The sequence below is a fragment of the Sparus aurata genome, chromosome 10 (assembly GCF_900880675.1).
Source record: "Sparus aurata chromosome 10, fSpaAur1.1, whole genome shotgun sequence".
Classification (NCBI taxonomy): domain Eukaryota; kingdom Metazoa; phylum Chordata; class Actinopteri; order Spariformes; family Sparidae; genus Sparus; species Sparus aurata.
Genome location: NC_044196.1, coordinates 24,117,420 through 24,129,425, shown reverse-complemented (window position 1 = coordinate 24,129,425; position 12,006 = coordinate 24,117,420). Strand labels below are relative to the sequence as shown.

General features: G+C 39.2%; 1 protein-coding gene across 10 annotated transcripts in view; it reads right to left on the bottom strand.

The window, feature by feature from the left end:
* The window catches only part of ehbp1l1a (EH domain binding protein 1-like 1a), a 159,856-nt gene that overhangs the window by 51,515 nt on the left and 96,335 nt on the right, over nt 1-12,006 (bottom strand). For all 10 annotated transcript variants that reach the window (XM_030429794.1, XM_030429799.1, XM_030429804.1 and 7 more), the window contains 7 exons: nt 11,391-11,557; nt 11,224-11,272; nt 10,603-11,115; nt 10,451-10,493; nt 10,245-10,288; nt 9,926-10,037; nt 9,387-9,486 (listed from right to left, as the gene is read on the bottom strand). In XM_030429794.1, the coding sequence (XP_030285654.1) occupies nt 9,387-9,486; nt 9,926-10,037; nt 10,245-10,288; nt 10,451-10,493; nt 10,603-11,115; nt 11,224-11,272; nt 11,391-11,557 (1,028 nt within the window). The remainder of the gene's footprint in view (nt 1-9,386; nt 9,487-9,925; nt 10,038-10,244; nt 10,289-10,450; nt 10,494-10,602; nt 11,116-11,223; nt 11,273-11,390; nt 11,558-12,006) is intronic.

Sequence of the window (12,006 nt, the reverse complement as noted above, 5' to 3'; positions counted from 1 at the left end):
TTTCTGGATTTAACATAAGGCTACAAATCTTGATTTTTGAATGCATTGTGAATATTGAGATTTCAACTTGAATCTGTCCTTTAGCTTATTTCACAACACACTTTTAACCAAGTGGAAGATTAAGAGAATTTTCACCTATGTAGTTTGTTAAAGTTTATTTTTAGGTAACATGGATGAAATACCCTTGTAGTCCCTTGTAAAAATCACTGTTGAAAGTAGAACTTTTTAAATCATTTCTACAATGTGATGGCTGAGGAAAAGTATGTAATGATCAAAAGCTCCAGGACTACAACTACACTGAACAAAAATATAAACGCAACACTTTGAGTTCAGCTCATGAAAAATGGGAGCATAAACAAAAGATCCAAAACATTTTCTATATACACAAAAGAACCATTTCTCTCAAATATTGTTCACAAATCTGTCTAAATCTGTGTTAGTGAGCACTTCACTTTGCCGAGATAATCCATCCCACCTCACAGGTGTGGCATATCAAGATGCTGATTAGACAACATGATTATTGCACAGGTGTGCCTTAGGCTGGCCACAATAAAAGGCCACTCTAAAATGTTCAGTTTTATCACACAGCACAATGCCACAGATGTCGCAAGTTTTCAGGGAGCGTGCAATTGGCATGCTGACTGCAGGAATGTCCACCAGAGCTGTTGCCTGTGAACTGAATGTTTTTCTACCATAAGCAGTCTCTAAAGGCGTTTTTTTGGCAGTACATCCGACTGGCCTCAAAACTGCAGACCAAGCATAACCACACCAGCCCAGGACCTCCACATCAGCATGTTCACCTCCAAAATCGTCTGAGTCCAGCCATCCGGACAGCTGCTGCAACAATCGGTTTGCATAACCTAAGAATTTCTGCACAAACTGTCAGAAATCGTCTCAGGGAAGCTCATCTGCATGCTCGTCGTCCTCATCGGGGTCTCGACTGACTGCAGTTTTTCGTCATGACCGACTTGGGCAAATGCTCACATTCGATGGCATCTGGCACGTTGGAGAGGTGTTCTCTTCAGGGATGAATCCCGGTTTCACTGTTCAGGGCAGATGGCAGACAGCGTGTGTGACGTCATGTGGGTGAGCAGTATGCTGATGTCAACGTCGTGGATTGAGTGGCCCATGGTGGCAGTGGGGTTATGGTATGGGCAGGCGTATGTTATGGACAACAAACACAGGTGCGTTTTATTGATGGCATTTTGAATGCACAGAGATAGCGTGACAAGATCCTGAGGCCCATTGTTGTGCCATTCATCCACGACCATCACCTCATGTTGCAGCATGATAATGCAAGGCCCCATGTTGCAAGGATCTGTACACAATTCCTGGAAGGTCTTTCTGATACGCATGTGATAGTAGATGGCGATTTCAACTGCGTGCTTGATCATTTTTTGGACAGGTCAGCCCAGACAAATCAATTACCTTCGGCTGCTTCCAAGGTTTTACATAACCTGGTAGCCTCCATGAATCTAGTGGATTTATGGAGGCTTTAACATACCACAACCAAAGGCTATTCATTCTTTTCACATAGGCATACATCTTCCTCAAGAATTGATTATTTCTTACTAGATTCCAATTTAATATCAAATGTAATCACTACCAAATATCATAATATTCTAATCTCTGATCACTCCCGTCTCATTGGTTCTTAATCTTTACCATAAGCAGCAGCAGTATAGATGGCAAATTCATCCTTCTCTGCTTTCTGATTCATCATTTGGTCAGTATATTTCCTCTAAAATGGCTGAGTTTATGGAAACTAATGACAACACAGAAGTGACAGTTTCGACTTTGTGGGAAACTTTTAAGGTTGTAATCAGGGGACATATAATTTCATTTGAATCCTCATTGAAAAAAGAAAAACGAAAACGGCTTTTGGAAATTGAAAAGGAGCTAACATAATTGGAAACAATGTATGAGCGCTTCAGAGAATACTACCAACAATTATATACATCCAAAGCTAAGGGGAACATCTCTGACTGGATGGAACATCTAACCCCTCCAAAACTGAGCATTGCAGCTAGGGAGGTGATAGATGCTGATATCACCATTTAAGAGATTTCAGATGCCATAAAATCATTTCCCAATGGTAAGAGTGCTGGCCCAGATGGCTATGGCATAGAATTGTATAAAAAATATCCAGAACAGTTTGCTCCCCTCTTGCTGAGAATGTTTACTCACTCATTTGGAACTCATAGGAAGACATAGAGAGGTGGCGCACCCTCCCCCTCTCTGATAGGTCGTGTAAATGCTATCACCCTGCAGAGATTATTATATCTCTTTCAAAATTGCCCCATTTTTCTTTTTTTTTCGAACTTGCTTTTTTTTATTTTGCATAATATGACAAGCATACATACACATAACACATACATTACAAACACACTTTAGGAGATGCCATTACAGTTTCAGTTCTAACCTATAATCATGCCCTCACATCTTATCTTCAAATATTTCTTCCTCCTTCTTAAAAGGAGGCAACATGAGCAACATATATCCATGAGTACATACCTTTACTGTCAACTGTACTGCAGTAAGTGTAAAAAAACAAGATGAATGAGAAAAAAAAGAGGTGACTAAAGTTCTGACATTGTCTGTATTACTGGTAACCATCTTTGATCAAACCTGTGTGATTTGAGCTGTAACCTCGCTGTGATTTTCTCCATGATGAACACATTTTTTTACTCTTTCTCTCCATTCCATTATACTGGGGGGTTGTGATTTCAACCAAGAAGTTGTAATTGCTTTCTTCGCTATTAAAAGCAAGATTCTCAGTAATGAAGTCAAGTTCCCATCTATGACATTATCCGGGACTATACCCAATATGTACAATGCTAAATCTAGAACAAAGTCAATACCCAAAACATGTTTGATTTCCTTTCGGATATTCTTCCAAAAGTCTAAAATCATTGGGCAATCCCAAAATATATGCGTAAAGTCCCCCACCAACCCACAACCCCTCCAACACATCTCTGAAGTATTACTGTACCTTGAGGTGATACATGGAGTGATAAAATACCTCATTTTGATCTTCCAATCAAACTCCCTCCATGTTGGACTATTAGTTACCCTATGTCCTGCTTTGAATGTTTCTTCCCATTGTCCCATTATCTGTTATTATAATATTTGCTTCCAATTCCCATTTTTCCTTGACATCCAAATTTTTGTCGTTAGATTCCTGTTGTAGTACCTTATACAATTTTGATATAGCCCCTTTCTTTGTCTCTCCCTCTGTATATGCCATTAATAATTCTTCTAGTTTCGATGGGGTTTTACAAATATTCTCCCACTCTTTATGTGTTTTAAGGTAATGTCTTAGCTGTAAAGACTTGTAAAAATCATGGGATGGTAAATTCAATTCTTGTTCTAACTGTTGGAATGACTTCAAAGTTTGTCCCCTGAACATTTGTGCAATATATTTTAACCCCTGATGTCTCCATCTATTATATCCTGCATCCATCATGGATGGCAAAAAATCAGGGTTTGTCTAAATTCTGCTAGCTCTACATATGGAGTTTGACAATTTTAATTTCTTACGTACCATTGACCATACTTTCATTGTCCCCCTGATCCAAACATTGCCCACCTTCAACCTCTTTAGTGTTACTTCACTCAAAAATGGAAGCGACTCTATAGGTATATTTTTGCAAGAGTTTTGTTCCATTCCAACCCACAATGCATCTGCATCTTTTGTAATCCACATAATTATAGCCCTGAGTTGAGCAGCCCAGTAGTAGTTTTTTTAATTAGGTAAATTCAATCCTCCCTTCTCTTTTGGGCAAAGAAATGTCCTATACTTAATTCTAGCCTTCTTTTTTTTCCAAACAAATTTGGATGTAATCTTGTCTAACATTTTAAAGATAGAATTAGAGACCACAATAGGCAATGCCTGGAACAAAAACAACTTTGAACTTGAATTTGCCTTCTAAATCTGATGGACATTGGCCTGAGATCATCATAGCAACTGATTTAGCCTCCTTGGTCAGATATCCTGATATTGCCCCATTTTTCTAACAAATTATTTTTTTAAACTTTATATTCCATAAGCATTCCTTTTATTTGGAGTTTCAAATCTCACAGAATATCAAAAACTCTCCTATATAAATCAAGAGAGAGGGGTGGGCTGGGTCTATCATGCTTTCTGCACTACTATTGGGCAACAAATCTAAAGGCTTTGGTCTACTGGCAGGATGGTTATACAATGGAAGTCTCAAGTGATACTCCTGCTTGGGTTGCCATTGAAAAGAAAAGCATCATAAATAGTTCACTTCCAGCACTCCTCTTTCCAGCACCTGGTCTGCCTGCAAACACAAAGCTGCACAACAGAATTATCTTGAACAGCTTGTAAATTTGGCAGCAAATTAGAAAGAACTGTAGATTGCCAGGAAAGAAAGGTTCTCTATTCCATCAACACATTTTTTTTAGGTATTTACAAATTAGGAACTATGTTCGCCAGAGTATGTCTAACTTTGAGCATCTCCCTGAAGAAAAAAAAAAAAAAAAACAATTACTTGAAGCTGAAAACATCCCAGTTCTTGCATGGCCAGCATACTCACCGGACATGTCACCCATTGAGCATGTTTGGGATGCCCTAGATCAGGTGTAAAAAAAAAAAGGTGTTACATGCTTTTGCTGGGCCCACCAGATTAAAAAAATTTGATTTCTGATTTTGTTAAGATATTTTCTGAACAGACTAATTTCGACACACAATCTACTAAAACAGCTTGGGAGGAGGAGTTGGGGATACAGATTGATGATATTGTTTGGGGGAAGAACCACAGCAGAATCCGATCCTGCTCTGTGACAGGGTTAGTACACATTTTTCAAGGTCAAATTCAAGCACTTTTCAAGCACTTTTAAGGGTCATTTTCAAATTTTTCCAGCACCTTATTGCTTGGGTAAAATACATATCTACAGGAATATATATACACTCATGTTTATTTTTTTCCACTTTTTATCACAATTATGTACATTGTATTATGCTGTAAACATCTACAATTATGTTTCATAACAGCAAAAAGTTTAGAAATTAAAGGAGAACACAAAGTCTTCTCCAAAATAAGGGAAGCCACTTGGCGTTCTTCAGACAAAGAGAGACAAAGAGAGACCTGAGAGCACCCTGTAATTTCCTTTTTGACATAAATTTTAATGTTTCAATGTTTGAATTACTGTAATGCATTACTTTTTGCTGTAACGCAGTAATGTAAGACATTACAAAAAAAAAATTTGGTAATATTTTTCTAAATTAAGTGGTCTGTTTTAATACAAATTTGCCAACACGGCAAGATTAGCAGGGGAGAAAAAATCTGCGCAAATGTTTACTTCCTGTTAGTGCTAGAGAACTATTGATTGAGGAGAAGATGACTGCAGCAGCAAACAAGTTGGACTCCACGTTCGCGAGATGGACATAGCTCTTGTCTCTGACACAGTTCGTCAGAGACAAGGATGAGAAGAGCATTATAGTTAAGTGCACTTTGTTTGCGAAAGCAACAGATCTCTCTACCTCGCGAAATAGCAATTTTTAAGTGATTTAACGAAACATCTAGAGCGATGCCACACTAACATTAAGCTAGTAACCAAAAGAAAGCAAACTGAGGATGAGTTCTGCATCCCGTTCTGTGATGCTTGAACTAGAGATGCACTGATCAGGATTTTTGGGGCCGATCACCGATCACCGAAAGCAGTATCTGCCGATCCCGATGTTGCCGATCACCGATCACAGCGGCAAATCCATAAATTCTTCTATATTGTTGTCTTGTGTAACTTTCATATATTTAATTAATGATTCTTACAGAACATTGACATTGTATTATTAAGTATAAAAATTAGGAGATGAGAAAGTATCATGAATTGACCACCGTTTTATTGCAGGCTGAGGCAATGTGCAATATTTCACACTCTAAAGACTCTCTTAGAGACAACTTGGACTCAGCTTACATAGAGTAACTGTAGCTTACTAGTGGGAATGCATGCAGTCAAGGTGTGAATTTCGTCATTTTAGGGGCAAGTCCATTTGGCCTTCACTTCACATGGATTATGTATCAAAACATTTTTTTAATACCAATATCCAGTTTATGTTACATTAGAAAACAGTTTTTTTTAAGTAGGGTTAGGGTTGGGTGATTTTTGTGACACCACACTGAATATAAGTGTTACTGAATATTTCTCCCAATAGAAATTCCCCAGAATTATGGCAAAGCACATTTTTTCCAAACAAAAAATTGTAGAATAACCAGCAGGAGACCACTGATGTGTGGAGTGATTTTGGTGGCACTACACTCTGAGTAATAGTGAAGTTATTGAATATTTTTTGTAGTTTCTCTTTTCGGTGTTGCACTTTGTAGACGGTCCCTGCGCCCTTGTCTCACAGACGGCTGACCATACAGACCCGGAGGACTGCTGGTTTTGATAAAAAATACGGTTGTAGCTCGTCGTCTACCTTACTACGTTAGGAAAGACCCGTCGTTTGTGTTTTAACAAGGTTTCACTTATGAGTTATTGATCCGGTAAGTTCGAATCTGTGAATATATTTCCAACTTACCAACTTCCAACTACCAAACTAAATCCTACCACATAAGTCAGTTATGTATCATGTCAAAACTGGCTGCGCTCGCTCGCTGTGCTGTAAGTTTTGTTCTTCTGTTTTGAGACGCTGCTGCTGTTTGAGAGGCTTTCATGTGAGATCATCGATGTGATGATGAGACTCCACCTGCATGAACCGCGAACTCACTGAAGTTACTCTGAGTGACTGCTGTGCAATCAGGTGGGTGTAATTCAAGGCAAGCCCACTACGCTGACCGGGCCAGGGGCACAAAGGCCACTGTTGGCCGTACGATGAGATTTTTTTCACGCGGCATCAAGGCCAAAGTGCGGGTGGCCGCCGTTACCACCGTGAAATTCCCACCCTGCATGCAGTCAATGCACTCTATATTGAAACATCATCTGATCGGCCTGCTTTGATCTATTTTGAGAACTCCAATCAAAACCGATAGGGGCATTATCGGCCAATTGCGATCGGTTGCCTATCGATCTGTGCATCTCTAGCTTGAACCTTGAGAAGTGAGGAGACTGGTGGCAGAGTATGTCGTCGAAGATATGCTGCCACTTTCAACAGTGGATTCTCCATCTTTTAGAAAAATTGTGAGCAAGATCCCCGGCCAGGCTAGCAATGACAAGGTAAGCTATAATTGCCTCAACAGGTTAGTGCTACTGGGCTACTGACTATAATATAAATAGCCACCGGAACAGCGACATAACGTCAGTCTGTTTCACGTCAGTCTGTATCCAAATAAAAACATAGAAAAACTTATGTTAAACCATTAAACATTTGTATTAAGGTTTCCATATTAATCACATGCGTTAACGCGTACGTTTTTTATGCAGTCTATAGTTAACACATTAACTTTGACAACCCTACATTTCATATAATTTAGTCTGTAAAAACACTAAATTAGCAAACGTTAGCATAAACAAAGTGTGAACGTGCAGCGTTGGCCTAAGTTACTCAAAGTCCTTCATGTGACTGCAGAGCACAGACTCTCCCATTGCACAAATCTGCAAATCTTTTTTGCAGACCTTGTATGACGCCACTCTTTGATTTGGTCCTTATCTTAACCATAGTTTGTAGTTATCATTTTCAAGCCAACGCTAGTTAACACGGCAGCCTTACAGCATTTTGGCTGCTGTGGGGGCGGGAGGTGGGGCGGGGTTACACACAGACTGGCAGGTCGCAGAGAGGAGCAGACAGGCTCAGTGGAGCCCAGAAGAAAAAATCTCCCCATACGGTTCTCTTACTGATTTTATTTCTCCTTGTAATAAGCAAACTATCCAATCTGATCCCAATTTTGTGAAAGAAACAGAGTTATAATGTCAAGTGCTCTCAAGCACTTAAACTAAAATCCAAGCACTTTTCAGACCTTGAAAACACAATATTGAAATTCAAGCACTTTCATGGATTTCAAGCACCCGTACGAACCCTGCTGTGAATGTCAGACATCAGTTAATTCAATTCAAGGTTATGCATAGGCTTCACTATTCAAAAAGCTACATAGAATTTACCCTACTATTTCTCCCTTATGTGATCGATGTAAGTCTGCTGAGGGCTCTCTTGCCCACCTTTTCTGGACTTTTCTGGTCCAAACCTGTATAATTTTTGGAGCGAAATATTCAAGTGGTTCTCTGAAATGTATGACAGTGAGTTTAAACCTGATCCCAACATAGCGCTGTTTGGATATTCCCTGTCCCTGCGGAACCAAGGCCGCTCTGTGCAAAATACTTTTATGTATGCAGTGATAATTGCTAAGAGATTTATCTTAAGACTGTGGAAATCAGAAACTGTACCCACTTTTCAGGATTGGCTGTCAGAACTGACATGAAGAGAGTCAAATATGGCCTATTGAACAAACTTAGGGTTTTCTATACGATTTGGCAGCCATTTCTGAATCATCTGGCCCAGCTTGATGGAGACTGACTAGTAAAAAAGCCCAAAAGGTGCTTCTCACCTTGTTTGTATGCTTCTATATTGAGATATGTACTAATGATGCAATAGCATTGTCATGGTAATGTACAACCAGCTCTGTCCTTGTTTGTTTGTCTTTTCTTATTTTGCTTTCTCAGGGATTTTTTGTTGTTTATATGTATCGCATGTCTCATACCCTTTTGTAAAATCTGAATAAATATACAGTTTAAAAAAAAAACAAAAAACAAAAAACAATTACTTGAAGCTGAAAACATTCCAGTTCTTGCATGGCCAGCATACTCACCGGACATGTCACCCATTGAGCATGTTTGGGATGCCCTAGATCGGCGTATACGACAGCGTGTTCCAGTTCCTGCCAATATCCAGCAACTTTGCACAGCCATTGAAGAGGAGTGGACCAACATTCCACAGGCCACAATCAACAACCTGATCAACTCAATACGAAGGAGATGTGTTGCACTGCATGAGGCAAATGGTGTCACACCAGATACTGACTGGTTTTTCTGACCCCCCCAAACCCCCCCCAATAAAGCAAAACTGCACATTTCAGAGTGGCCTTTTATTGTGGCAAGCCTAAGGCACACCTGTGCAATAATCGTCTAGTCTAATCAGCATCTTGATATGCCACACCTGTGAGGTAGGATGGATTATCTCGGCAAAGGAGAAGTGCTCACTAACACAGATTTAGTGAGATTTGTTTTGTGAACAATATTTGACAGAAATGGTTCTTTTGTGTATATAGAAAATGTTTTAGATCTTCGAGTTCAGCTCATGAAAAATGGGAGCAAAAAGTGTTTATATTTTTGTTCAGCGTATATGAAATTGATTTTAAGACTGTCTTGTCAGTTGTAAATACTGTCCTCTCGTTTTCAGTTTCCAGCAGTATGTGTTTTGGATGTCTTACAGTAGCTGCAGATGATCCTGCCTCCGGATTAAAGCATTCTTCTTGTTGACCAGTGTAAACCATTCCTGAATCAACCTCTCCTCCTCCACCTTGTCACTGCCTACAGGAGAGAATTTAAAGGATAGGACCCCTCTGTTAATTTCAGTCCTCTTTCTTTCCTAAATTGAGACAAGTGTCAGCGTGAATAATGAATACAATTAAAACTGTTGACACTTACTGGTCAAAACGTATTACTTGTCCATTACACAGTTGTTTAGATGCATATGTGTATGTCTGTGATTGCTTTTGGTATTTGACATGAGGGAAAACCGAATTATCATTCATTACAAGCACCTTATCCTCATAACCTAAAACAAGTAATTGATGCCTTTTTCAAATTATATAACATTACCAAAAATGACTATTTTTCTTCCCTAAATGTAATCATTGGGACAACTGAATTCTTTAAAATAATACGTTGTAATCCAAAATGTCACGTGCTTTTCATATATTGCACAGCAAGCATTTCTTTCTTACTTTCTACATGATTTCTGGTTTACCTGTTTCTAGAAGTTGTCTAAGTTTCCTCTCCACCACACCAGCTCTGTTATCAATATGTTTTTGTTCTGCTTCCAGGGCTTCCATCTGACTCAGCACATACTGGCTGGGGTCCTGGATACATTAGCACACACATAGACACACAAACAGAATTACAAATAACAATTTAGTACGGTCTTTGTACCAATGGTATGAAAACCAACACAAATGACATGCATGTGACAAACCAACAGAATAGAAATTCTTACAAATTTGGCCTCAGCTTTAATCCAGAAACCCTTCTAGATACTTGGCACTACACTGAAACAAGTGGTTACTTACCTGCCCTTCTAGTCTTCCCTCCTCAACCTCAGCCTCTGTTCTCTCTGTGAGAAACAGAAATTAAAACACTTGTATAAATGAAACAATGCTTTGCAACTTTAATTTCCACGCTGGAAAAACATTCTAAAATAATAAAGTCCAAATTATGTTAACAGGAAACAGGGCCAACTTTCAAAAAACAGAGAAAATAAAATAAAAAAACTAACCGGTTTCTGACTTCCTCCGGTTGACACTGTCTTCTCCAACAACCTGCAGACAAAAAGGAATCTCATATATCAAAAATAAGTAAATCAGACAAAGGTAATGATAAGAATTAAAAAGAAGAAAAAAAGGCAATAAGGTACAAAATAAATCGTACCACTGATATGTCTCCTTCATCAACTGAACCACTTCTCCGCTGTGACCTACGCTTCTTGACCAGATCAGCATCTTTGACATGAGAGAAACTTGACTTGGACAGGAAATGAGTCCTTGGTGGTGCCACTGGTAACTGAGACCCACGTGCCCCAGCAACCTGCAATCGTTTGGTTCTGGGAGGTGGAACCACATTACTACTGGATTTGCTGTCCTTCTCTGCTGTACTATTAGTCCTGTTTGACTCAAGACTTATACCCTCCACCTGGAGCCTCTGAGCACAGTAGCGAACAGTTGCCTCGGGGTCCTCTTGGGTATCCCGCTCCCCTGCTACTGCGTAACTGGAGTCACTGCTATCCTTCTCTATATGAAGCACACTGAGCTCTTGTCCTGTGAAATGGGTACGGATCTGGTTGAGGTAGGTCATGACAATGAGGCGGTCAGGCACTGTAAGCATGACCATGTCTGAAGGTTCAATCAGCCTAGAAATGCCAAGTTCGGCAAAACCATCAAAGGCCTGCAAAAAAGATGGATGGATCTTATCAGAAGTTATCAACCAACACATTACAAGTTACAATTATGCAATTTTGATAATTCAATCAGTAGATAACCAATTGTTAATCACCTTTTTGTTGTTGTACTTGATGTCATACGGGTCAAGCATTTCATAATTACTACACAAAGAAAAAAAAGATAAACACAATTATCAGTGTATACATTAAGGGACTGCGGGGGGGGAATAAAATATCTATTTAAATGTATATGTAGACCAGTGATTTCAACGTTTCTTACATATTTTCTGGATGGAAGTGATGGAGGATGGAGCAAAAAGCGAGGCCGTTCCTCCAGGAGGTGCTGAAGTTGGTAATCTTCACTCCCTTGTGACCCTGCGTGACTTCCTGACACCATTCCAGTAAAGATTTACTGGATGTCACTAAACTGGGACTGGCCATAAGATTCTAGAACACAGACAATAACAATATTGGGAAATGATTGTAATAGAAATCACATTTAAGACAGCACTTGTAACTGAATGAAGACCATGAATAAAAGGTGTTTGTTGTCATCTTGTTGCCAAAAGAATAACAGAGCCAGTACACACAGAACACAGTATATACGACGAAACGATAATGCCACACACATGAAGCACCACTGGAAATTAACAGATCAATACAGAGCAATATAAGAATTTGATATGGAATTGTTTTACTGTCAAACTGATCAGCATAATGTAGTTCAATATTCACTTCACCTTTCACTTTCGTCACAAGCTACTCTGTAACATTTTCTGCTGTTTTCTGCTGGTCTGGTAAACAATGGAATTTCAATATTTCCTGAAAGATTGCTAATGCTGGGACTAAAGTTGTTGAGAACAGGTACTAGAAAAAAAATAAATAACTAAACATTT